The 25800-nt window shown below is 48.3% G+C and overlaps 1 protein-coding gene and 1 long non-coding RNA gene across 18 annotated transcripts in view; one reads left to right on the top strand and one right to left on the bottom strand.

The window, feature by feature from the left end:
* LOC309518154 overlaps positions 1 to 23111 on the bottom strand; it is a 214594-nt gene extending 191483 nt beyond the window's left edge. The window contains exon 1 of the long non-coding RNA XR_014213369.1: positions 22091 to 23111. This is a non-coding gene — a long non-coding RNA (uncharacterized lncRNA). The remainder of the gene's footprint in view (positions 1 to 22090) is intronic.
* The window catches only part of DLG4 (discs large MAGUK scaffold protein 4), a 147319-nt gene that overhangs the window by 105059 nt on the left and 16460 nt on the right, over positions 1 to 25800 (top strand). For 11 of the 17 annotated variants that reach the window (XM_082197578.1, XM_082197568.1, XM_082197570.1 and 8 more), the window contains 9 exons: positions 17790 to 17843; positions 18003 to 18055; positions 19022 to 19168; positions 20221 to 20390; positions 21812 to 21948; positions 23146 to 23290; positions 23681 to 23819; positions 24198 to 24354; positions 25693 to 25795. In XM_082197578.1, the coding sequence (XP_082053704.1) occupies positions 17790 to 17843; positions 18003 to 18055; positions 19022 to 19168; positions 20221 to 20390; positions 21812 to 21948; positions 23146 to 23290; positions 23681 to 23819; positions 24198 to 24354; positions 25693 to 25795 (1105 nt within the window). Of the gene's footprint in view, positions 1 to 1538; positions 2395 to 16910; positions 16995 to 17789; positions 17844 to 18002; positions 18056 to 19021; positions 19169 to 20220; positions 20391 to 21811; positions 21949 to 23145; positions 23291 to 23680; positions 23820 to 24197; positions 24355 to 25692; positions 25796 to 25800 lie in introns of those variants that run through there. The other 6 variants (XM_082197579.1, XM_082197577.1, XM_082197584.1 and 3 more) reach the window with 3 other exon arrangements.

Raw genomic sequence — 25800 nt, 5'->3', positions numbered from 1 at the left:
CTCCTTATTTCAACACCTGCCCTATCCTAAACTGTAGGACTGTGACTTTTTAAGGTTGCTAACGCATCTTCTCTTTGGAGTGGGGAGAGTTCCTCCCGGGACAGAGCCGGGCCTGGCATGTGGTGTGGTGGGCGCAGATCTCATGGGGCTCATCGGATCACCCGCCCTCACCTTTCCGCAGGGGACTGCTGTGGTGCTTCTAATCCCATCAGAGAGGTGACCTAAGAGGCCTGTCCTGACAGAAGCCGCCTCCTCCCAATCCAATTAACCTGAGCGCCAGACCAAGGGCTGATAGAGGGCGTGAGGAGGAGGAGGGAGAAAGAGCCGCTAGGGGGTGCTGTGCTGCAGGCCTGAGCAAGGGATATTGAGCGACGTCTTTTCGGCAGAGCTGCATCCTTGGGGCTCAGTGAGAGCCTGCCGTGGCTGTGCAAAGCTCACTGCGGCGAGGTTTCCGCCATCCCTGCACTTTTTAAGCAGGTGTCTGGCCCATGCAAAAACCTTTCCCCTAATAACTAGGAGGCCTCTTCTTTTCCCCGCTTCCTTCACCTTCTGCCCCTTATTCTTCTTCCTTTCTCCCTGCCTCCAGGAAAAGCCCCATTGTCGCTTAGCACCCCAAAGTGCGTCCTTTCAGCGTGATAAGGGCGCCACCTGGTGGCTGCTCGTGACACCTGCAGCTCCACAAGGACATGGTCTCGTTCTGTTCCAGGACTCAGGAGTTCTGCCCCTTCCCCTCCCCCACACCTCCCCATTTGTCCTAATCTAAGCAGAACTCCACTTTGTATCCAGAAAACCTGGGGATGCTCTCTCTCCAACCGCATACTGCCCCAGAGAAACAAGGCGCCCGGGGTTCTGGAACATCTCTTTTGTTAACCCATTGTGCCCCGTTCTTCCTCCAGATTACCGGATTTTCCCTGCTCCTCGCCCTTTCGCCTCTTTGCTCTCCCTTCCCAAAGAATCCAGGAGACCTTGCTCCTAGAATAATAATAATAATATGCCTCCCCCACTTCCCTAAGAGCCCAAGCTCCCAGCTCTCCCCTAACTCCTCCCTGCTCCCCTCTGCCCTCTGCTCTCTTGAGAACCCAGGCGTCCTGGCGTCCTTCCCCAGCGCCCCCCCCACCTCCACACACACACACACACACACACACACACAAACCGGAAGCCCAGGTGCCTCCCCCTTTCCCGTTTTCTGCCTGCCTGATGAACGATGCTCAAGAGGGATGGAGCCCCTCAACCCCGCTAGCTTTCCCTCCCTCCCCCCGCTCCCAAAGCCAAACCTGAGCCCAACCACCCGGGACCAGAGAGCGGGGGATCATTGCCTTCTCGCAAGGCAGGAATAGCAAGACTCCATCCTTTCCAGAGGGAAAAACCTCCTTTCTTCGCCGCCGTGCCTCCTTGGCCCCATCAGGCACGTAGAACCCGAACCCGGCTCCATCTGGGCAGCCGTCTGCCTCGCCATCCGCTGCGAGCGAAGGAGAGAGGGGGGAGGCAGTCTGCGTGAGTGTGTGAGTGTGGAGCGGGGGGGGGGCAGAGAGAAGTTCAGGGATGCTGGGAGTCACAAACAGCCTTTAGCCCCGAAGAGAGGGGGTGCAAACAGTGCTTTATCGCCGGGGTGGATCGGGCCCCTTGCCCATCGGTGGTTCCCCCCCCCCAGAGGTGAGCGGAGAGGGATTGCCGGCCTCCATCCATCCGCTGGCCTCCAGATCTATTCCTCCCTCGGTGGAAATTTCCTATTCCACCTGTTTTTCTTTTCCTTCCCTCCCCCTCCTCCTTCCCCCTCCCTCTTTTTTCTTCTTCTCCACCCCCCCCTTTCTCATTGAATTCTTTCTGGCCCATTGAGCACACAGAGAGAGGGAGATTGTTTGGCTTCCCTCCCTGCATCTTTTCCGTCCACCTGACGGGGAGCAAGCGAAGGAGGCAGAGAGAGCGTGAGGGTGGCATGATGATGGTGGTGAAGACGGGAAGGTCCTAAGCAGCCTGCTTGCTCCTTCCACTTCCTTCTGCCAGAGGGGGACATTGTGCCCCCCACCCCATCCAGAGAGAGAGAGACACGGGTCTGCATCCTGGCAGAGGGGAGCCGAGAGAAAGGGGGCACAGGGGGGAACAATGCCCCCTTTCCCCTAATATTTGCCTGGTGAATTTAAAACTCCTTCCCCCTCCCCTAAAATATATTTTGGTCTTGCTCTGCCAGTTTAGGTGGTCTTAAAAGGAAAATATTGGGGGAGGTATACAAAGAACTTGAAGGGGGCATTCTCCCTGTTTCTCCACCCTCCTGCCACCCTCTGGAGCGTCGCCCCAGGGGGCATCATGTTTGTGTCCGTGTGGTATGCCAAGAAAATGGGGCGAAGGTTTATTAGCAACGTCCGGAAGGCGAAGAGGCAAAGGCACCTGCTCACGGTACGGGGTTTGGGGGGGGAGCGGGTTGGAGGGGGAGCACCCCTGTCATGGCATTGGAGTGGGTGGGATGGGTGAACATGGGGAGGGAGAGAAATCTCAGTTTTGCTTGGGAGGGGCTTATCAGCAGCAGGGAGGAATAGTGAGGGGGCTGGAGGAGGGGAAAGGGTGGAGTTAGGGGTCACTGTGGAGTTTGGGGTTAAAAAGTGGGGCATGGTTCAAAGCCACTAGGGCTGCAGCTTGTATTTTTTTTGGGGGTGTACAAGCCAGATAGTTTGGGGTGGGGGAAAGTAAGAAATTGATTGGAGGAAGGAACAGGGTACTTTTTTTGGGGGGGGAGACAGAGTTCTAGGCGCAAGGGAGAGAGACGGGGTGTGACATGATAGGGACTTCAGAGGACAGTGAAAAGGGGCAATGGTGGGACCTAGGACTCCTGGGTTGGGGGGGCTGAGGGGGAGGTGTGCCTATGGGAAGGGAGCCAGGACTCCAAGGCTAATAAGGGGAGGTGAATTTTTTATTTTCTCCTGGGGTTGATTGGGTTGCAAGACAGCGAGTGAGTGGGAGGTAACCCGGACTCCTGGGTTCTCTGGGAGGTCTGAGCTCCATGGGGTGGAATGGGGGTGGCTTTGGGGTAATGGTGGTAAACAAATGGTTTTCTGTCTGCGTGGGTGGGTGGGAACAGACACAAGGCAGAATGTCCTTTTCCTCTCAGCCCATCTGGCTCTTCGCTCTGGGCCCAGACCCATAGATGGCCTTGTCCTTAACCCCCCCAACTAATAAATGATACAAGGATTCCCAGGGGGAGATAAAAGTCAGGAGTGGGGCAGCATTTGAGGGTCTTAGCAGAACCTTGGGGTTCTGGAAAGTCTGTATTGGAGGGGTGTCCCTGTGTTTGAGTTGGAATGCAAGGAGATTAAGAGGGGCTGAAATAGTGGGGGCAGGGGGCTTCATGATAGTCAGGGCATTGGGGGTGTGGGTCATGAGGGGCTGTAGATGTTCTTCAGAAGGCCCATCTCATCTGGAACTCAAAGTGGGGTGGGAGGGTCTGTGAATAAACTAACCATGACTGGGATTTTTCTGGAAAGGATAGAAGATGAAAATTTGTGCTCTGGACAACAGACTATTGGGGTGCAGGGTATTTATATGTGCGTCTGACTGGATGTGGACGGGTTGCAAGGGATACCCCCAGGAAAAGCTCAGGTCATCTCCCAGATAATTATCTAGGGGTGGATGATTTGGGGTGGGGGTGGGGAGTAGTCCTTTGGCCAGGAATATTGGGGGCTGTCAGCCCTTTCAGTTCCCTTTGGGCTCTATGTGAAGTAAGCAGTGTGTGTCTATGTATGAGTGTGTTGGGGGAGCAGGGGAGGTTGTGCGTCAGCTTTATAGACAGATGGCGTCAGTGTTTATACTGTAAATTTTCCTGAGTTATGAATGGGAGAGTGAAGAAGGACTTTCATGACTTGGGTTCCTGATCAGTTCAGTTTGTTTTTTGTGTGCTTTGCTTTTTAATAAAGGGGGGGGGAGAGAGCCACCCTTCCCCTCCATTCCCTTTTTGTAGAAGCATTGCAGTTGTTTAAAAAAAAGGTGAATGAATCCTAGCGTCTGATCCCTGTGTGCTACACTCATCCTTGGGCTGCCACCCCCCAAACTAGGCTCTGCTGCCCCAGCTTGACCCTGCCTATCAGGACTACAGCCAGTTGTGTCGTCCCCATCCCAACTTAATTTAGATCCTCCCTATCCAGGCTCTCCCCCCCAAGGCTCCTAGCAAGACTGCAGCGGCCAGCACCACTATGTTCCTTCTGGAAACTGCATTGCCTCCTGTTGTCGTGGCCTTTTCTAGATCCCTCCATGCCCAGCTGGCAGGGCCGGCTCTGGATCCCGAAGGAGGGTGCATTTAGAAGATTAAAGGCCCCCAATTTGCCTTGGCAGACCTTCCCTGGGATTGCTGCATCGCCTGGCAGGGGGATGGACGCAGCTGCGGAAGGCCTGCTCTGTGGAGATGTGTGTGTGCTGTGGGGGGAGAAGGGCAGCCGTCCTTAAAGGAGGCCTTTTGCCTGCTGGAGCTAGGAATTTGGCCCTTGGCACAACTGTTGCCCATGACTTGAGCAGAATTCAGGGGTCTATCTGCTTGTTTATGGGCTGCAGGGATAGCTGTGAGGGTTTTTTGAGGGGGGTATTGGTGCCCTCTGAATGCCACTTTAAAATGCAGCCATCTTGACATAGGAGACCCTTGTTCGGGATGCAACCTCTCACCCCACCCAGTTTTATATAGCTAACCCTACGTTCTCTTTCTGAGTCTTAGAGCTGGTGCTGATGTTGTGACATGTGGATAATGCTCCCCTCTCCTATGGCAATTGCAGAGTAATCAGAGGACTGGGGAAATGAGGAAGGAAGGAGGGGTCAGAACTCTGGCAGATAAGCTGCCTTGCATGCAGAAGGCTCCATGTTCAGTTCTTGGCATTTCCTGGGTGGGCTGTGAATGAATGTCCCCTGCCCAAGACCCTGGAGAGCCACAGCATGTCAGTGTAGACTATACAGCCTTAGATGAGCTCCAAGGGTCTGACTAAATATAAGGCAGCTTCTTAGATTCCTATTACTTTAGACCCCTTCTGCACTATACCTTTAAAGCAGTGTCATTCTTCTTTAAACAGTCATGGCTTCCCCTGCAAAATCCTGGAAACTTTGTGAAGGGTGCCGAGAGCTGTTAGGAGACCCCTGTTTCCGCTCACAGAGCTACAAATCCCAGCGTGGCTTCACCGTCCATCCCACTTCCCTGGGAACGCTGAGGGTTGTAGCTTTGGGAGGGGAATAGAGGTCTCGTACCAATTCTCAGCACCCTTAACAAACCACAGCTCCCGGAAATATTCACAGGAAGCCATGTCTTTTTAAATTGGTATCCTAGAGCTTTGCACTTACAGTCCTGGTGGGGCTGTAGCTCAGTGGTAGAGCAGCTGCTTTGCATTCAGAAGGTCTCAGGTTCAGTTCCCGGCAGTGTCTCCAAGTATGGGCTGGGAACGTCCCCTGTCTGAAACCCTGAAGAGCTACTGTCAATGAGAGTTGGCAATACTGAGCTGGGCGGATGAGAGGTTCTGACTTTGTATAAGAATCATAGAATCCTAGAGTTGGAAGAGACCACAAGGGCCATCGAGTCCAACCCCCTGCCAAGCAGGAAACACCATCAGAGCACTCCTGACATATGGTTGTCAAGCCTCTGCTTAAAGACCTCCAAAGTAGGAGACTCCACCACACTCCTTGGCAGCAAATTCCACTGTCAAACAGCTCTTACTGTCAGGAAGTTCTTCCTAATGTTTAGGTGGAATCTTCTTTCTTGTAGTTTGAATCCATTGCTCCGTGTCCGCTTCTCTGGAGCAGCAGAAAACAACCTTTCTCCCTCCTCTATGTGACATCCTTTTACAGTGGTACCTCGCAAGACGAATGCCTCGCAAGACGAAAAACACGCAAGACGAAAGAGTTTTCCGTTTTTTTGAGTCGTTCCGCAAGACGAATTTCCCTATGGGCTTGCTTTGCAAGACGAAACGTCTTGCGAGTTTGTTTCCTTTTTCTTAAAGCCGCTAAGCCGTTAATAGCCGCTAAGGCGTTAATAGCCGCTAAGCCGCTAAGCCACTAATAGCCGTGCTTCGCAAGACGAAGAGACTCGCGGAACAGATTAATTTCGTCTTGCGAGGCACCACTGTATATATTTGAACATGGCTATCATAATACAGAATACAGTGGCACTATTACTTCCCTTGATCTAGATGCTATACTCCTGTTGATGCAGCCCAGAATTGCATTGGCTTTTTTAGCTGCCGCGTCACACTGTTGGCTCATGTCAAGTTTGTGGTCAACCAAGACTCCTAGATCCTTTTCACATGTACTGCTCTCAAGGCACCTTATGATATCCCAAGCAGTGTTAGAAACTGGGATATGAAAGCTAGGAGCTCAATGGCACCTTAAACCTAGGTTATGGGTACAACAATAGAATGTCTAGGCACCCTTTTTTATAACAAGAATACAAAGCTGAAAACGAATGAACGGCAGCTAAAATATTATGTTCGTTTTTCATTTGGTCTAGTCCTTCCCTGCCCACCCCCCTAATATTCTGAAGGCAGTCTCTTCTCCATTCTTCAGAGAGTAGCTGGAAGGGGGGAGGCAGAAAAAGGTCCTCCTTTCCTTCCACTCTGCAGTTTTAATCTGAAATCTTAGGCGGTACTGCGCCCAGAGCTCAGAAACTGCTCACTCTAATGAAATTCCCTGTCACAAAATGTGCCTAGAACAACGGGAGTTTTGAACACTGATTCCAAGGTTTAATCTGGACCCATGATTCTGTTACTTATATTTTTATAAATATAAATTGATTTTGTTTGCTTGTTTTAACAATGGTAATTCTTTATATATTTTTAACTGGTTTGTGGGTTTCAGCTATATTTTTACCTATAATTTTATCTGCACGTAGTTTGGAGAGCTTTTTAGATCAAACGGTTTATCCATTTTCTTAAAAAAGAAATGCTTTTTAAAAAACATCTCCTGCATCTCCAGGGTTGCTGTTGTTGTTTGAATAATAAAAGCATCAAGTAGGAGGTGATGGGGAAAAGCCCCCCCCCTCTCTCTGCCAGAGACCCTTCAGGACTCAGAAGGGCTTCCATTCAGAGATGAATCAGAGTTATTCCTCCTTTATACCTTTCCTGAGATTGCATCAGTCAAATTTGTGAACAGGAAAGCTGCCATGAGGGCCTAGTGCAGGAAGTTGTGACTGAAGATTTTGTGTGTGTGTTTCTGACACACACACACACACACACACACACACTCTAAGGGTCTCAACTCCCATCATCCTTGGCCACCCTGAGGCTGGGGCTGGTGGGGCCTGTAGTCTGTGAACATCTTAAGGGTGTCTGTGTCATGGAACACTGGATCGTATCGAGTTAGAACTAGAGAGATTTAGGTTCCATTCCTCACTCAGCCATAAAGTGACCTTGGGCCAGGTGTGCTCTCTCTCTCTCTTTTACCCAACCTTACAGGGTTGTTTTTGAGGATAAAAATGGAGCAGAGCTGTATTCCATCCTAAGCGCCTTGGAGGAAAGGTGGGATAAGTAACGGCAGCATAAGTGACCAAATGAATGAATGATAGTTTGCTTGGAGACAGTCAACTTGTGTGGGGGCTATACCTCTGTCTCCTCAAAGTCCCTTCGCAGAAAAATTACGTTGGGCAGGGAGGGGGAGAGTTCCTGCCTATTTTTCTGGGGTTTTTTTTGGGCGGGGGACACAAAGGAACCATCATGCAAGGACTTATCATCATGAGAACCAGGTGCTGAGACTGAAGTTGACCAGCTGCCTTAATGAGAACTAGAACCTTACTGACCGTCAGTGCTGGAGTGTTGGCTTATTTGGAATTCTGATATGCAACCTCTTTCAGGGGTGAGAGCAGAAGGCTTTGGATTTATTTGTTCAGTAAGATAAGCCTTACTGGGACGCGGGTGGCGCTGTGGGTTAAACCACAGAGCCTAGGACTTGCTGTTCGGAAGGTCAGCGGTTTGAATCCCCGCGTCGGTCCCTGCTCCTGCCAACCTAGCAGTTTGAAAGCACGTCAAAGTGCAAGTAGATAAATAGGTACCGCTCCGGTGGGAAGGTAAATGGTGTTTCCGTGCGCTGCTCTGGCTTGCCAGAAGCTGGATCAGGCCAGTGGCCATCTAGTCCAGCATCTTGTTCTCACACTGGCCAACCAGATGGGAAACCTGGAAGCAGGATTTGAACCCTCCTGTGGTTTCCAGCAACTGGTATTCAAAAGTGTGGCTTCCTCCAACTGTGACAGCAGAGCACAGCTTTTGTGTCCAATCCTCTTTTAAAGGCATCCTGGTTGGTGGCCACCACTGCCTCCTGCACGAGTGAGTTCCACAGTTTTTACCATGCGTTGCACGAAGGAAGACTTCCTTTTATCCGCCTCAAATCTTCCAGCGTTCAGCCTCGCTGGATGTCCACAAGTTCTAGTGCCGGGAGAAAATGAGAAAAAAAAACCCTTTCCCAATCCACTTTACGTTGGATCCTCGTAAGAGAATCTGCAGCTGCCACGCAGGTCTCCTCTGGGGTGGAGGTAGCCGTTTTATACAAAGCTTTTTGATGCAGCTGCTGCTGCTGGCATAGACGGGTGGGTGGAGGGGTAACCAGAGGGGGGGGAGGCTACCATTAAAAAAAAAAAGTTAATGAAATGAAATGAAACTTGTCATGTCTTCAGAACAGAACAAGGCAGCCCTCATTAGCAGCTGTAAATAATTCATGCCAAGGCTCCGTTTGGAGCGAAGCGGATTTACTGCCTCCCCACCCCTCCCCGCTGTTCTTCTCTCCAAAGAAGGAAAAAGTGGGTTGCGGGCAGAAAGACTTTTTAAAAATACACCCCCAGGAGATGCAGGGGGCGGTGTTTCTAGAGGGCGGTGCAGCCGGGGAGAGGGGGAGAGGAGGCTGGGAACGAAAGGTCCCTCTTGAGTTTTCTTCTCCGACCTTGGATGCTGCCAGAGTGATGTAACTCCTTCAAATCTGGGCCTCCCCGTGGCCCAAAAAGCACAGCCACATGGGGGGAAGGGTGTCGGCCGCCCTGCCCCTGATCTCCACATGGCCAGCTTTCCTTCCGCATGGCAGACCCTGCAGCCCTGATTCCCCCTGTTTGCTCTCTTCCTGCCTGCCCTGGTTTTAAAATGAAAGCCCTAGAAAATGTGATTGCACAGTAGGATACTTCTGAGCATGTTCAGAATGCTTTTTCTCCTGCGAAGCTGCAGAGCTCCCCGTCCGTCTTCGGGAATGTGCAGGTGAGGTGAGAAGGGATTTCTGGCTGGCTTTTACCTACTTTCATTTTTAAAAAAAGATAAATTGAATGTGAGGATTATGGCTGTGGGTACTGACCGTAGAATGGTTAATGGTTCTGGTCAGCTGAATGTAACTGCCAGGGGTATCTATATGGCTTTTTATCAGTTCCTTGGGCAGGTTTTTTTTTTTTACATAAAGGGGTTTCCTTCACCCACCGCTGACCTCAATACTGACTTCATCGTGATTAGCTCCTGTGGTCTGCATTAAGAGGCATTAAATCTCTTTTCTCTTCTGGTACTTTTAAGCTGTTGGTGTAATTGAACTATAATATATGCGTGTACCGTCTGTGTGTTGTGCTGGTGCACCCTCCTGGTATATCTTTGTGTGTATGTGGCTAACCTGTGTGTCACCAGTAGCATCTCAAACACAGTAGAAAACTTGGCTGTGTAAACAAATAACAGCAAATCCTTGCATGTAGAAACTTAGTGTGTCAGGGAGAAGTGTTCCAGCGTAGCCCTTCCCTAAGAGGCTGGTTATCTTGTGGTGGTGCATCCTCCAATTATATATGTGTGTGCGCATGCATGCGCATCTGTGAGCTGCAGAGAGTGCTGCATCTAAGCTTCCAGTTCTCAGGGAGATGGTTAAACTGTGTGCGGCCTCATGTAGCTGAACACCTATGTGTAAAAAAACAACACCTACCAGCAAATCCCTGCATGCAGAAGCTTAGCATGTCAGGGAAAAGTATTCCAGCATAGCCTTCCCCTAAGAAGCTAGTTACCTTTACACAGCAGGAACTTTCTGTGCAGAGGAATATTCAGTTGTGAAACTCCCCATTTGCAAGTTGAAAGTGGTATTAATTAGATACAGGTTTATCCCTTCTGGAGGATCTAGACCAAACTGATTTTATTTTTTATTTTTTGCTTGAGACAGCATTCTCCTGTTGCTTTGGACCACAACTCCCATCAGCTTCAGCCAGCAGGTTGCTTTAAATGCCCTTTAGCCCTTCTTTTGTCACTCTACAGCAGGGATAATCAGGGGTGATGGGAGTTGTAATCTAGCAACATCCGAAGAGCAATACTAGTATGCTTTGCACTTCCTAGTCTTGGCCTACATGTGACATCCAGCACAGCCTCCACTTACACATAATATCTAGCATAGCTCATTTCTCTCCTCACCCTGAGATTCATGAAAACAAATCTTCAAACTGTGCTGGCCAGGGCTGATGGGATTCATAGTCCCTCAAAAAGCTGGGCGGCAGTGAAGGTTCATATAAGATTTGCAGCATAGGCTTCGCAGGTGTGTGTGACTTAGGGATGCACAAGATTCCTGTACACAGAGCTTTGGAGACCTAGGTGTCCTTGTGTTGACGCCATCTTCTTCTGATATCGGCACCATGTTTGTTCAGCTGTGTGCCCGCGGCTTCTTGTGGCATGGCCGGTGTTCGTTGGGACTGTGTGTGTGGGCGTCCTTCGCCTCTTGTGCGCTCAGCCTCTGTGCAGCTGTCGGTTGGGGAGCCACACAATGCCTCTCGTCCTCAGGGCCATGCGTTTATAGTGCACCTTGTGGCCCAGTGTGCTGTGCTGGTGCAGTGTGCGCCACTGATTGTGTGCTGGTGTGGAGCAGGGAGACGTGGCCTCTTGTGCAGCAACGCAACTCTTCTTTGGAGTAAGTGTGTGCTGTGTTGATGCCTGGTTGCAGTAATTTACAGGCGATGTGTATTTCATGTTCAGTGCCCTGGGGGCCGTGCTTTGCTTGAGGATCTGTGCTGTTTGCATGCTCCTTGTATGAGCCAAACATCTGTGGGCTTCCTGTTTGTGGCTTACACGTCTCCTGGTTTTGCATGTGGATTGTTTGTGTCTGTTTAGATGTCTACTTTCCTGAACCCACATACACACACACTGTAGACAGTTCAATATCAGCAGTACCCTGGTATCTAAGATTGCATATCTTCCGTCTCTGCGTTATTCTGCACCATTCACAGCTAAATGTCCTGTATGCCGATTAAGTCTGTGTTTGCATGTTTGTGCATAATTTATTCTGTTACTGCAGATCATGGGAAGGAGCAAAGTGCTATCCAACGTGCTGAAGTGTTCTCAGCCCCCCCCCCCCCCGCAATCCTCCTCAGCCCCCAAATTTTCAGATGTAACAAAGAAACCTATTCTTAGGGGCTAGGAACTTGGTTTTTTAAAAAAGAAAAGAAACCTGTGATTTCAAAGATAAAGAGCTCTGTTCCCTGTGCCAGATTCTCCATCTGTGCAGCTTAATTGCGGAGCTCGCTGCATTTTGTAGACAATCCCCATTCCATGACATAGGTGATCAGACTTACTTGCTGTGTGACATACATTTCAATGTGGGCCAGTGTGGTGTAGCAGTTAGTGCGTTATCAGACCAGGACCTAGGAGACCAGGGTTCAAATCCCCCATTCAGCCTCATGAGGCTCACTAGGTGACCTTGGGCCAGTCACTGCCTCTCAGCTCAGCCCACCTCGCAGGATAGTTGTGAGGATAAAATGAGGACCGTGTTTGCCACCTTGAGCTTCTTGGAGGAAATTAAACATAGTGAAAATGCAGACGTCTTGTCACGTAAATGCACATGGTGGTGCTATTAAGGTGGGGTTTTGGGGTCAGAAGTCCAGGGCCCCATGGGGCAGAATGAGCAGTGCGGGTTTCCATATCACATGTTGAAGTTACTACATATCATCATCTCAAGAAGGTGGTGCCTCACGTTCGCATGCAGTAGATCCAAGGTTGGATTGCTAGCATCCCAGGTTAGGCTGGGAATGTTCCCCATCTGAAATCCCGGAGAGTTGCTGCCAGTCAGAGCAGACAGTGCAGAGTTTGATTTACCAGGTGGTCTGACTCAAGCTTCACGAGACATGTTCTGTAGTCATTAAAGCAATCCAAAGTGCATGCTTCTGGAGGGGAAGCTCCTTAGCTCAGTGGCAGAGCATCTTGTTCAATCTTGATGACATATTCAGGAAGTTTTTAAAAAATGTTCAATGTTTCATTATGTTTTTATATATGTTGGAAGCTGCCCAGAGTGGCTGGGGCAGCCCAGTAAGATGGGTGTGGTACAAATAATAAAAGTATTTTTATTATTATCATCATCATCTTTGGGTATGGGTTAGAGAAGCTCTTGTGTGGAATTCTGGAGAGACTTTGGCACTCAATGTAGGCTAGATGGACTCCAATGGTCTGACTCCACACAAGGCAGTTTCCTATGTACCATTAAGTCTAAAATTACCAAACTGCACTGCTGAATACAGCCCCCCCTCTCTCCCTTCTCTCTCCCTTGTATGCAAATCGAGCAAGCTGCAGCTAAATGCACACACGATGCCCTCTCCAGCACAGACTCTCCTTGCAAACATGCATCACTGTGCTCAACACCACGCCATAGCCTCTCTCTCTCTCCCCCTCTCCTTACACTCGCAGATTCATGCACATGTACGCCATTAATGCTCTGAGACAAACACATGCAAAGATCATCCAACGCCACACACACACGTGTGTGAACATTTCCAGCTCTTCCACAAGCCTTCTCCCACACAGTTCCCTCTACCCAGCCACCCACATGCAGCTGCCAACCTGGCAGAGCCCACAGTACAGGAAGTTCCCCCCTCTTTCCTCCCACTCCTCGTGTAATGCCATAGGCCCCAAGGGGACCCAGACGTCCTGGCATCCTCTCTGCCCTCACCTGCTAGACACAGCCACTTTCCTTCCCAGAGGGTCCCAGGAGCCCAGGGCCCCGGAATTCCTTACATCTAGCCTGCAACACCCTAATTATTTCAACTGGCTTCAAATTCCCCCACCTGGTTCCACCCCTCCTCAAGGTGGGGAGAAAACCCAGGGGGTCTGCTCTCAGTGCAGTGGCGTAGCGTGGGGGTGCCGGGGGGTCCGGCCGTACTGGGTGCAACATCTGGGAGTTAGGGTTAGAGGGTGCAAATCCACAGGTAAGGGGGCGCAAATCCACGGGTGAGTGCAAATTACTTGCCTTGCCCCGGGTGCTGACAACCCACGCTACGCCACTGTCTCAGCGACCACCTATTCTTTCCTCATCAACTCACTAAGCTTCACTCTCCACTTGGAGCAAATCATTTTAAAAAGATTTGCCTCTTCCTTTTAAATTTTTTAAAAATTCTATATTTTCTCTTCTTTGACAGAAGCTTCTGTTCTGCAAAAAGCAGTCAAATGGGGAAAGGGTGATGGGGCCTGGATCCTGGATTCCCTGGAGAAGGAGTGGAGTATAAGCAGTTCAGGATGCAACTGAACCAGCAGCCAGGAGTCTCTTGGTTTAGGTCAGGGTTCCTCAAACATCTGCGTTTGTTGATAATCTTATAAAATTGCCACTGACCCCAACCCAAATTTGCAGGAATGTAAATGACATAAAGTAAAGAAATAATCAGTATTTAGAAATCGCCAGTCACCATTATTAGGAATCATAACAAGGAAGTAAATCAAGTGAATATTTTAGCAATAAGCAATAAAAAGAAGCCTTGCCACAGAATGCTGTTGTGCTGTGGAATCCTCTTATTCAGTGAAGAGATTCCTCACTGGTAAGGGAACTGCGCTCTGTACATGCCCAGGACCATTATTTCTGAGGTTCATAGTTCCTAATTATTCCCCTGCCCTGCTAAATGTCTTTCCCCCTGGCCCTTTCAACCTCTAGGTATTTGCAAAATGTGAAAGTGCCATTTTGCCCAATTGCCTTGTGAGAAACTGGCCAACCCCCACCTTATAGTGCTTAAGCAGCAATGCAAGTCATAGCAGTGGCTGACATTTGGGAAAGCCAGAGCTAGCCCATTAGTCAAAAAGAAGGTTAGAAGTGATGCACCCCATCAACTTCATGGTTCGTTTCCCAAGCTTTCCCCCTACCTTCTTCCCTCTGGTGGAGAGGAGATTTCTGTTTCATTTAAAACCATTCAGAAATCCAAGAATTAATGCAGCTGCAGTCTTCACAAAAACAACAGATAGAAAGATAGCCACAAGGACAGGAGTTGGCTCCAGGTCTTACTTCATAACACCCCCCACCCATATGGCAACCCCACCCCCAGGTTTGAAAGCATGTGAAAACTATCCATCGTTATTACACCATTATTGCAGAGGGCAGGGCTGAATGGTACGTGAGTCTGACACAGTCAGCCGGTATGTTGCACCCATTTTGCTGGGTGGGGACAACAACAACAAGGACAGACTTGGAGTAATGTACAATAACCTTGCAGTGTAGTCTGGCATCCGCATCCTGACAGACTGGGGTTTTAAAGTTTTTTTTCCCCCAGGGAGGGCATGCTGTGAAGTTGATTGTACCAGCAGTGTGATTAATTGTTGATTTGTAGCAGCAATGCAATTAATTAAGGGCTGGAGGGAGTGAAGGGATCCAGAGGAAAAAAAACGTAGGGTTGTTGTTTTTCCTCAGCTGCTGGTGGAAAGGACCAAAGTGTAAACCAACTTTGTGTATCCTTCTGGGGCTCAGGCTTTGGCTACCCCCTTGATCAGTACGTATACAAGAAACTATAGACCTGTTCTCTGACGCTAGTTATATATAAGTGGTATATATGTCCCTCTCACCCACCAGAAAAATTCCTGCAGATGCCCTCATTGCTTGCCTGGTGGATGAATGGAGGGTCTCCCCAGGAAATTTGTGAGAAAGTGGGGGCTTAGGGTGAGAGAGCAATGTCTGTGTGAGTGGTGTGTGTGTGTGTGTGTGTGTGTGTGTGTGTGTGTGTGGTGTGTGTGTACACGTGCGAGCATGCGCCTCTGAGTTAAGCGTGCCCATTTCCCAGGATGCCTTGCTGGCTGAGCATTGGGGGTCATGAAAATTTGAAGAGCCTGAGATTAAAATGTGCCAGGGAAACCCGATTGCAGTCAAGCGTGGAGGAAGAGAACTGGCAGTCAGCGGTTGGGGGGGGGGGGGAGAGGACCTGAGCCTGCAAAAGGGCAAGCATTGTTTGACGGATGGAGAGAGGAGAGAGCCTGTCATCTTTTTAGATTGAGAAGCTTCAGTTTAGGGAGCCAGGCCTTAGAAGAGGAGGGCTTCAACCTAGGACAGGTGAGTGGCTTTGCCATCCCTAGCCCCCAGGACTTTGCCCACCCTCTTTCCCTCAACTGCTCATCTTGCCCCTACCACCCACACTGAGTTGAATATTTCAGGCTTTTTGGAGCAGCTGGGACACATAAGGAGGAATGGAATAAAAATAAACAATTGCTGCAGTGGAACAGCCTTGATCCTTTCTCCCATTTGCAACTAGTCACAAGGCATATTATTATTATTATTATTATTATTATTATTAGTTTACCGCCCTTCATCTGAAGATCAGAGGGTGGTTCACAACATAAAATGCAAAACACATAATGAAACAAAAGCAAAACAAACCAATACCCCCCCTCCCACAGGCACATTTGGAAGGCCATAGAATGTTAATCAGCCAAACATTTATCTGGTTGGAGAGAAATGTTTTCGCTTGGTGCCTAAAGATATGTAATGAAGGCACCAGGTGAGCCTTCTTGGGGAGAGCATTCCACAAACGGGGAGCCACTGCATAAAAGGCCAGTTCCTTTGCTTTCACCCTTGTGATTCCTCTTGTGGGGCCTCAGGTGATCATCACAAGGAGAGGTGGTCCTTGCGGTATTGCAGTCCTGGCCCCATTTGTTTTGAGGGGGATCAGCATTTAGGGCACCCTAAAAAGCAAACCAACACCAACCATGTTACAAAAATTTAGATATCTGTCCAGATGCAATACCCAGATACATAAACTGCCTCTTTTACATGTTCAGGGTCTCAGAGTTCTGTGGGTGTGGTTTTTACATTCAAATAAGTTTCTAGCTCTCACGATGAGTAAATAAATCAATCTTAGTCACATCTTTGCCTTGTGCATACTGCAGCTTCATAAGGCCTTGCTAAGGGTTTCACAGGGAATTCTTGCTATCAGTGGCTGTCAGTCATGGTGGCAATGTATCGTGTCCCTAGGATCAGATGCTGGGTGCCTTTTGGTGACTGCGAGGGGATCACGAGGGCTTCTCTGCTCTCCTTAAATCTCTAGCTGGTCTTCAGCGCAGACACTACCACACCCATCCTGATCTCCACAAATTTCAGAAACAAAATTGTCGTGAAGACTCTAGTTGCACCTTTCTTGAATCTCAGGCATGCCCCCTGATCAGCTGTGCAATGAAACTTTTGCCCTGGGATTTTCTCCCTCCACACACAAACACGCCCCTGGCAATCAAATTGGAGGACAGCCCATCTACAACCCCTGGCCTAGAGCTGGCGATGAAATCTATATATATAAATTGGATGCTATTATTAAAAGCCTTAGCTATTTCCTCTCTGTAAATGTAGATCATAATAACAATAAACCCCATGCTCAGCCCCAAAATTGGTTTCTCCACCCCTGCCAATCTTAAATATATTTCTTGATTTTTTTAATGCAAGGGGTTGTGCGATGCAGCCTCAAGTGGAGTTGTTCTGATGCGTAAAGCGCAAGGAAACACATTACTTCAAATATCCCCTAGGAATGGGGTGTGGGGTTGATTGGGGTGGGTGCTAGTCCCACCCCAGAACATCCTGAACTATGGCGAAACCCGCGTTGCCACAGTAACCTTCTCCCCTTGAGGCAGATGCTGTTTCCATGGCATTGCCGTGGTTACCGTAGTCAGCAGCGGACAGTGGAGGTGGAGGAATCATTCTTTGGGTGGTGGGGAGAGAGGAAAAGAGAATGAAAGAGCATGGGGGTGGGAGAGAGAGGTTGGGTGCTTCTTGGGCATTTTAACACTCCTGGTTTGGGGGGTCAAAAATACCCTTTACAGAGCCAGGAGGTAAGCCAGTCTCCTCCTAGAAGCACACTGCCCCCTAATGTCACAATTTGAAATGGTGGTTTGTGGATTTTGGATCTCTTTTCACCAGATATCTGGTGACCTCGGTTTCACCCCAGCTCATCCAGCTAGCTGTCCTTAAATGCACAATTGTAGCCCATACATTTTCTGCTGTTATCTATGCATTAAAATATATGGACATGAGACAGGGAGGGTGAAAAGTGTGTTTGTGTGTGTGGTGTTGGTGGAACTCAATTTCTCAGTCTGTAATTCAAAGTGGATTTGGTTATCCATACAGAAAATGTTCGTGTGCTGCTTGGCTTATTTGGGGTTTTCATATGTTAGCAGGGTGGAAGGAGTTTAAAGGGATTTTTAAAAATTCACAGCAAGCTATTCTAGCTGAGAACAGTCATGCAAGTTCTTTATGTCTGCCAGCAAAACCCATTCTCCTTCCCTAAGCCGCACTGAAATGACCCAGGAGTTTTGCCAAACCACAGTGGTGTGGAAGAAAGAGCGCAAATTTAGGGGCAGGGGAAGAAGGTTCATCTTTCAGCTTAAAACCTTCGGAGATAACAGCCATCTTTGGGGTGTGGTTTCAAAGTCTCACCAAGGGCTTCTCCTGTCTGCAAGCCAAGCAAAAGGCAGTTTCAGGGTTTGGGGAGCTTCGTCCTCCACCCCCAATTTGCTACCTACGGCCTCTCCTACCTGTGTGAAACAGCCCCACAACCACAATTAGGGACCATATTGCTTTGGGGACAGTTGTCAATATCATTCTTTTCTGTCTGTTTCTCTTCCTAGGCCAACTCCCCACCGGTAATTGTCAACACAGATACCTTAGAAGCACCAGCTTATGTGAGTTACTGGATGAATTCTTCCTTTTCTTTCCCCCTCCCCACAACCTTTCACACTTTTAACATGTTCCAAAACACCCCCCTCCCTATTTTGTTCGCTTCTTCTTCTTTTTTTGCATTGCTGCATTAACACGATTCCTCTCTGTCCCCTCTCTTTCAGGTAAATGGAACGGAAGGAGAAATGGAATACGAAGAAATAACTCTAGAGCGGGTAATTCTTATAGACATCGTTGATTCTGGGTGGGCGGGGATTTTTTTACTTAGCCCAGGGAACCTAGACGGTCACTTTTTCCAGGAAGGACTTGATCACTTAATGACAAATCCACAGTTACAGTTGATTGGGAGGTCTTGTGCAACAAACCTGCTCCTCCCCCCCATGAAAGATCAGACTTTTTTTGCAATTAATGAAAGTGATGGGGAAAAGAACCGGAAAGTGTGGGTGATGCTTGCTTTTATGCAGCGTCATCTAACCTCCCCTCAAAGAAATTGGAATGAATGCTCGTTAAATAACCAGCATCATCTAAGGTACATTCAAATGTGGGGAATATTGTGTTAGTTTTCCTGATTACAATGCTAGTGCTTCTGTCCCGTTTTCTAATGTTCCATTTTATGCTGCAGTACCTGTTGTGTTATGGACTGTGGCTTTTTGACCAATGTACCGACATGCCGCGTTAAATTTCATTCACACCAAGGAATGTCATTAGGCAACATCGCTGCTCCCCCACTCTTTCCGCACATGTCTGCTTCTCTCCTCTCCATGATTACCCCATGAAAACAGCAGGAAAGAACCATATGCCAGTGTACCTACCATATGCCACCCCACATTTCACTACTTTACTCCCGCCACTTTCTGGGTTAAGTGGGCTGCAAACTGTGGTTTTTTTCCCTGGAATCAGATAACATGGAAATGAGCATTAAATGTGGAATTATATTCTGTTGGTTTTCTAGAAATGACTCTTACATTATGTGGAACCTCAAATATAATGCAGGAATTAACACATAGAGAAACATCAGGGAAATTGAATAACCTATGTGATTGCAGCCTTAATCAGGATGAATGAACAATAAACAGGTTCTTTGGAAGTTCTTCCAGAGCGGGAAGAGTATGCATTTTTTTAAAAAGGGGGGTCCCAAGCCTTTGTTCATGCTCTAATTAAATTCTGGCCTCTTCCTTTGGGTGGGGCATGACTTTTTCCTCCAGGGTAACTCCGGTTTGGGATTCAGCATCGCCGGTGGTACTGACAACCCCCATGTTGGGGATGACCCCAGCATCTTCATCACTAAGATCATCCCTGGTGGGGCAGCAGCACAAGATGGCAGGCTAAGGTACCAATGGCTTTGGGGGAAGCTTTTTTTGCAGGGAGGATGCTGACTGGGCTGGAGACAGTGAGTCTTTTTCTAAGGCACTTCCAGATGGCCGTTAGTCCCACGAGGGATTCATTCCAGCAATTTCAGGCTGCACAGTGAAAGTGGGCTAGGCCTCTTGTGCAACAGACTTGCTTTCCCCCAAAGAGCGGACTTATTGCGATATGGAAAGTGAAGGAGCGATGCGTTAGAAATTGTGGGATAACGCTTGCTCTGATGCAAATGAAAATGAATGCTCATTAAATAGCCCACATGGTCTATAAACTCCCTGCAAAAGCAAATCAGGATGAATGCTCCATAAGCTGGTCATATGGGAGTTTGGGAAAGGGCTCAGAGGTCATAGAACATCTGCAAAAGATCCCAGTTTCAATCCCCTGGTATTATAAATAAGGAATTAAATTTGTATACCACCCTTTATCTGTAGATCTCAAGGTGGTTCACAACATAAATGGCATCTCCAGGGGGAGCTGGGAGAGAACCCAGCCTGAAATCCTGGCGAGCCACTCTGTCAGTGTGAACAATACTGAATTAGATGGACCAGTTGTCTGGTTCAATATAAGGCGGCTTTCTATATTCCTGTGTTTTGAAGAAAGGGACACAGCTCAGGGATCGAGCACCTGCTTTGGAGAGCCACTGTTGCCTGTCTGCGTGGGGAATATTGATTTGACTCAGTACAAGGTCGCATCCTATGTTCCTTCATTGGCTCAGTCAATACAAAGGTGTCTTCAGCCCCTTACGTGCCTGCAGGGGCTTCTGTTGGAAGAGTTTCTTTGCCGTGTAGAAGGTTCTGAGGTTCAATCCTTGCCATCTCACTTTTCAAAAAAAGAAAAGGGGATGAGGCTCAATGAGCCAGTTTCAAGAGAGGGGGTGGGTGAATCGTTTGTCTGGTTATCAATGAGATCTCATAAGACTTTTATCCAGAACCTTTTACCCTGGGGCCATGCCCCCACATGTTTCAGTAGCTCCCAGTATCCTGGTGCTAAACGTGTCTTTCTGATCCGGCTGTGACACAGGGTGAACGACAGCATCCTCTTCGTCAATGATGTGGACGTGCGGGAGGTAACGCACAGCACGGCTGTTGAGGCCCTGAAGGAGGCCGGCTCCATTGTGCGTCTGTATGTCATGCGCAGGAAGCCCCTGGCCGAGAAGGTCATGGAGATCAAGCTGATCAAAGGCCCCAAAGGTGAGGGAGCCTAGCTCTGTCCCCCCCCCCCGACAACTCCTTAAAGAGCGCCCAGCCCTTCAGGTGCATGAGAAGGGACTGCGGAAAGCTGTTTTGTAGAGGCTTTCCCCCTTAGAAGCATCCTCCTTATTTCAGGGGAAGAACCAGAATCCTGAATCAAGGATGGGCAACCTATCATCATCATTATTCTCTTTATTTATTTAAATTTCTATACCGCCTTTCATCTGAGGATCACAGGGCACATTATAAAAACACAAAAAATGCATAACTTAGTAACAAACAAAAACAATAAGCCACCCGCTGCAGTTTTAAAGGCCATAGATTGTTTAATTAGCCAAAGGTCTGGGAGAAGAGGAACATTTTTGCCTGGTTACTAAAGATATGTAACGAAGGTGCCAGGCAAGCCTCCCTGGGGAGACCATCCCACAAACGGGGAGCCACTACAGAAAAGGTCCGTTCTTATGTTGCCGCCCTCCAGACCTTTCGTGGAGGAAACACACTAAGAACGGCCTCAGAAGGTGATTACAGGGTCCAGGTTAGTTCATTTATTTATTTATCAAATATCTATACCACCTTTGTGGACTAAGCAGCACTTTATCCTGGTTGAAAGCAGTAGTAGGTGGGGCCACACACACACACACACACAGCTATTTCCTGTGGAAACAGAGACCAATATTCAGTTGTATCCAGTTCAAGTCCTACTTACAGTAGACCCATTGAGATTAATGAAACTAGTGCAGTCATGCTCATTGATTTCAGTGGGTCTGCTCTGAATAGGGCTAGCATTCGATACAACCCTAAATAACTTAATTCCAGTTTCACTTCCCATTTTCTCCGTGGACTTTTAAAAGTTTGTTTAAAAACAAGCACTCCTTATTTTTCCTGACTGTGCAAAAGGCAAGAAGAGCTTAGTAAACCACAGGAGCATAATGCAAATAAAATCCATGCTCAGCCGAACTGCAAGCTCTGCTTTTCAAGTATTCAAAGCCTCCAACTTCAAAATGGAATTGCATCCAAAATTGGACGTATGCAGTTGCAAAATGCATGGACATTGTTTGCATATCTGCAAGGAACTCAAGCCTGGCGGGGGAATAAATTCTCCCACTACATCCCCCTCTTGGGGATGAATTGCCGCACGTGAATGGACATATACTGATCTAGCTTCCCCCATTCCATGCAGCCCGATCCCCTCCAGATATTTTGTACTACAACTCCCATTCAGCTGGAGGAGACTGCTCTAGGATAACTGGAAACAACCTACTATGGAGAATTCCACCTTGTCTCAATGACTCTGTCCCCTTGCACTATGGAGAATTATCATCACCCTCTTCAAATGTCTCTGCCTCTCCACTTTCTTCCTTACCTGCTGATTTTCTTCTTCTTTTCTTCTTTCTCTTCCCGCCTTCCTTCCTTCCCCACAGGTCTCGGCTTCAGCATTGCAGGTGGCGTTGGCAACCAGCACATCCCCGGCGACAATAGTATCTACGTCACCAAAATCATAGAGGGGGGTGCAGCCCACAAGGATGGGCGCCTGCAGATTGGGGACAAGATCCTGGCGGTAAGGATAGGTGGAGAAGGCCTGATGCCAGAGAGCAGTTGGGCCTCTTGGTCTGGTCCAGACCCAGACTTCAGGAAAGGGGAGAAGGGGAGGGAAATCTGGGAGACTAGGGTTCAAATCCCCTCTCAGCTTGCTGGGTGACCTTGGGCCAGTCACAGTCTCCTCTCAGCCTAATCTACCGCACAGGGTTGTCGTACGGATAAAATGGAAAGAGGGGAGAACCATGTTGAGCTACTTGGAGAAAGCTGGGATTTAAATGGAATAAATAGCAAAAATAATTTAAATGGACTGAGTGGTTCCCTGGATTTTTTTCTGAGGGTAAACAGAAAAGTAGGGGAGGGAGGGGGGTCTCCAGCCCCCCAAAAGTGAAAAACACAACAGAGATGGTCATTGGTTTTAAGTATTTAAGTGGGGTGCAGCCTTGTGGCTTGTCAAAATGGGCCTGAAATATTAGACTGTTGAAAATGGTACACAATGCAAAACGAACTACCTCTCTGCACAAATCTGGGTAATTTGATTTGTTAGCGCTGGAAACCCACAGAATTCATTGAAGACCAAAACCTCGGTAAGCTGGATGGCCGTTTTGTGGCTCATTCCCAGCTGTCCTGTGTCTTGAGTTTCTTTGGCCTTGTGAATGTTTGACTGCCCCAGTTCTGCATCTCACAGAAATGCTTAATTATCTTCTTGTAGTGTCGATTTTTATTTATTTTTAGCAACCTAAGTAAAGAGGGCTGCTCTGCCTTATCCCATTGGAGTCATGAAGGTGTTATTTTTCCTTGGCCCAAATCTCTGCACAATACCCCACACTAGCAACTGGAGACTGGGTGTTGGGTGGGTAGGTTGATTTTTGGGAGAGGAGAGGTGCAGTGAATAAAGCAGCCTTTGCTAATCTGGTCCCTTCCAGATGTTCTGGACTACAGCTCCCAGTCTGGGGCTGATGGGAGTTGTAGTCCAAAACATGTGGAGGGCACCAGTTTGGCAAAGGCTGGAGCAGACGCAAGGCATGCGATCAGCCAGACCTTGTGCAGGTTTGGAAGCAGAGAAGTTCCCCAGATCACTGAGCACCACTCCAGCCTGCAAATAGGACTCAGAGGACTGAAAGCCCACCCTTCTCCTTGAAATGCTACTTTTCTATAAGCAGGGATTATTGTTCTATATGCTTTCCCATGTTATATATGCTTTCCCACACCTTGCCAGGTAAACAATGTGAGCCTTGAAGATGTTATGCACGAAGATGCCGTTGCAGCCCTGAAGAACACATATGATGTCGTGTACTTGAAGGTGGCCAAACCCACAAATGTTTACCTGAATGATTCTTACGCCCCGCCTGACATCACTTCCTGTGAGTGGTTTCCTGTTCTCCCTACTGTGTCCGTGTTCAGCTGTCTTGTGGAGAACCAGTTAAAAGGGAGTGTCAATTCACACGCTGTCTGGGACACAACTGGATTTGATGGTGGAAAATTATCCTAAACCGAAGATGCTTGAAAAACTGTAGATTTTTGTGTTCCACACATTTCGCATTTTTATTGCCGCATTTGCAGTAATAAATACTGCTGGATTTTGGGTGATTTAGAAAGTTAGCAAAGTGTTTAACGTACCATGTGGTACGATCTGTTGTTGTCCAGCTTGATTTAAGAGCATTTCTCAATGTTGCGTTCATAACTTTGGTTTCACTGCCTTCCACTGTGCTGTTAAAGCTTTTATCTTTTCCTTTTTTCCTGCATTTTGACAGCCTATTCCCAGCATCTCGACAATGAAATTGGTCACCAGAGCTACCTGGGCACAGACTATCCACAAGCCATGACCCCCACCTCCCCTCGGAGGTACTCCCCCATCCCTAAGGAGCTGATGGGTGAGGAGGATATACCCAGGTAAGCTGTGCCCTTTCTGGCTCCTCCCTCTGGGCGTGGCTGTTCTGTTTCCCCATAGCACCACTAAGCAGCAGTTGCTGTCCGTGGTCCTGAAGAGTTTCTCTCTGTTGCCCAGTTCAAAGCTGCACCCATCTTCCCCCATCACCTCGCGTGCATCTCATCCATCCCATATCCGGCTACTCAGGGCTGCCAGAGTTGCGAATATTTTGGCACAGGGTAGTAATGCAGCCAGCCCCAAACTTCCTCTTTCCTGTGGGGGTTGTGTAGGTCACCGTCCTGTCGGGCATTTGGAGTTGGTGGCTCGTTGCTGCCTGCCGCTGCCTCCGCAGTCAACAAGCTGCTTCCAGCTTCCTCCTGTTGCTCTCCTTCCTTCTGCAGGGAACCGCGCCGCATTGTCATTCACCGTGGCTCAACAGGGCTGGGCTTCAACATTGTTGGGGGTGAAGATGGCGAGGGAATCTTCATCTCTTTCATCCTGGCTGGGGGGCCGGCCGACCTCAGTGGGGAGCTCCGGAAAGGGGACCAGATCCTCTCGGTAAGAACCGTTCCTTATCCCTGCGTTGGCAGGTGCCTGGTTGGAAGAGGCAATTCAACCTAAATGATGCTCACCTCCCTTGATAAGAATTAAGATTAGCCCTGCTGGATCAGATCAAAGGCCCATCTAGTCCAGTTTTCCATAATGGACAACTAGGTGCCCCAAATGGAAGTCCATAACCAGGCCATGAGTGCAGTACCCATCTTCTGCTCACAACCCCAAGCAAACGGTTATTCAGAGACCAGCTCCCTCTTATCCTGGATGCAGCTCATTGCCACCCTGGTTAGTAGCTGTTGATAGAATCAGAGATCTGTAGAGTTGGAAGGGACCATGAGGGTCGTTTAGCCCAGCCTCCTGTAACGCAGGAATCTTTTGCCCTTCGTGGGGCTGTAACCCACGACCCTGAGGTTAAGAGTCTCATCCTCTGCCAACTGAGCTATCCCACGGTTTTCTTCCTCCATGAATTTGTCTTTTAAAGCAATCTCTACATCTTGTGGTAGCAAAAGCCAGAGTTTTGACTCTGTGCCGTATGGAGACATCTTTCCTTTTGTCTGTCTTGAATCTTCCAACATTCAACTTGGTTTTATGATCCTGCTGGGTTCCTGTATTACAAAAGGGAAAAATTTCTCTCTGTCCACTTTGGTCCCCTCTGGACATCTTTTTTATTCTGAATTCATGATTATTTGTGCTCATGATAGTATTGGGGTGATTTTTATACTCAATCCCACTTTCAGAATGGTACATTTCTGCAAATGTTTTGGTGTGGACATGCTGCTTTCTTTCTAATTAGTTCATGTTCCATAACCTCCTCCTGCAATTCTGTAAATTTTTATACCATAAATGTTCTGGTTTATTTTTTTGTCCCATGTTTGGTCTTGTTCACACCATACATTGAAAGCACCATGATACCACAGTGATAGCTTTCCCCCAAAGTATTGTGGGAGCTGTAGTTTGTTAAGGGTGCTGAGAGTTGTTAGGATGCCCCTATACCCCTTGCAGAACTACAATTCCCAGAGTTGTGGTTGTTAAAGCACTCTAGAGTTAAAGCACTCCAGATGGCAGTAATAAAGTGGAATGATGTGTTGGTAGCCTGCTATAAATCCACTGCTAATGCTCTATTATCACAGCCATGACTTGTTGCAGGATCCCTCCCCCCTGCAAAAAGCCACCACCAGCCTGAAGGGACTTCTTTCCCACACTCTGAATAATGTTATGCACCTTTATTATGTTCCTTCCTTTACCTTCCTCTTTTTCTAAGGCAAATAGCCTCAGATGTTGTCATCTCACTGGAGAGTTGGCCCAGCCTCTTGATCTTTTTGGTTGTGTTTTCCTTCCCAGGTCAACGGTGTGGACCTCAGGAACGCCACACACGAACAAGCAGCCATTGCTCTGAAAAACGCCGGCCAGACGGTCACCATCATTGCTCAGTACAAACCGGATGGTGAG

Source organism: Podarcis vaucheri (genome assembly GCF_965113315.1).
Source record: "Podarcis vaucheri genome assembly, chromosome: 13".
Taxonomy (NCBI): Eukaryota; Metazoa; Chordata; class Lepidosauria; order Squamata; family Lacertidae; genus Podarcis; species Podarcis vaucheri.
This window is presented reverse-complemented; position numbering and strand designations above follow the sequence as displayed.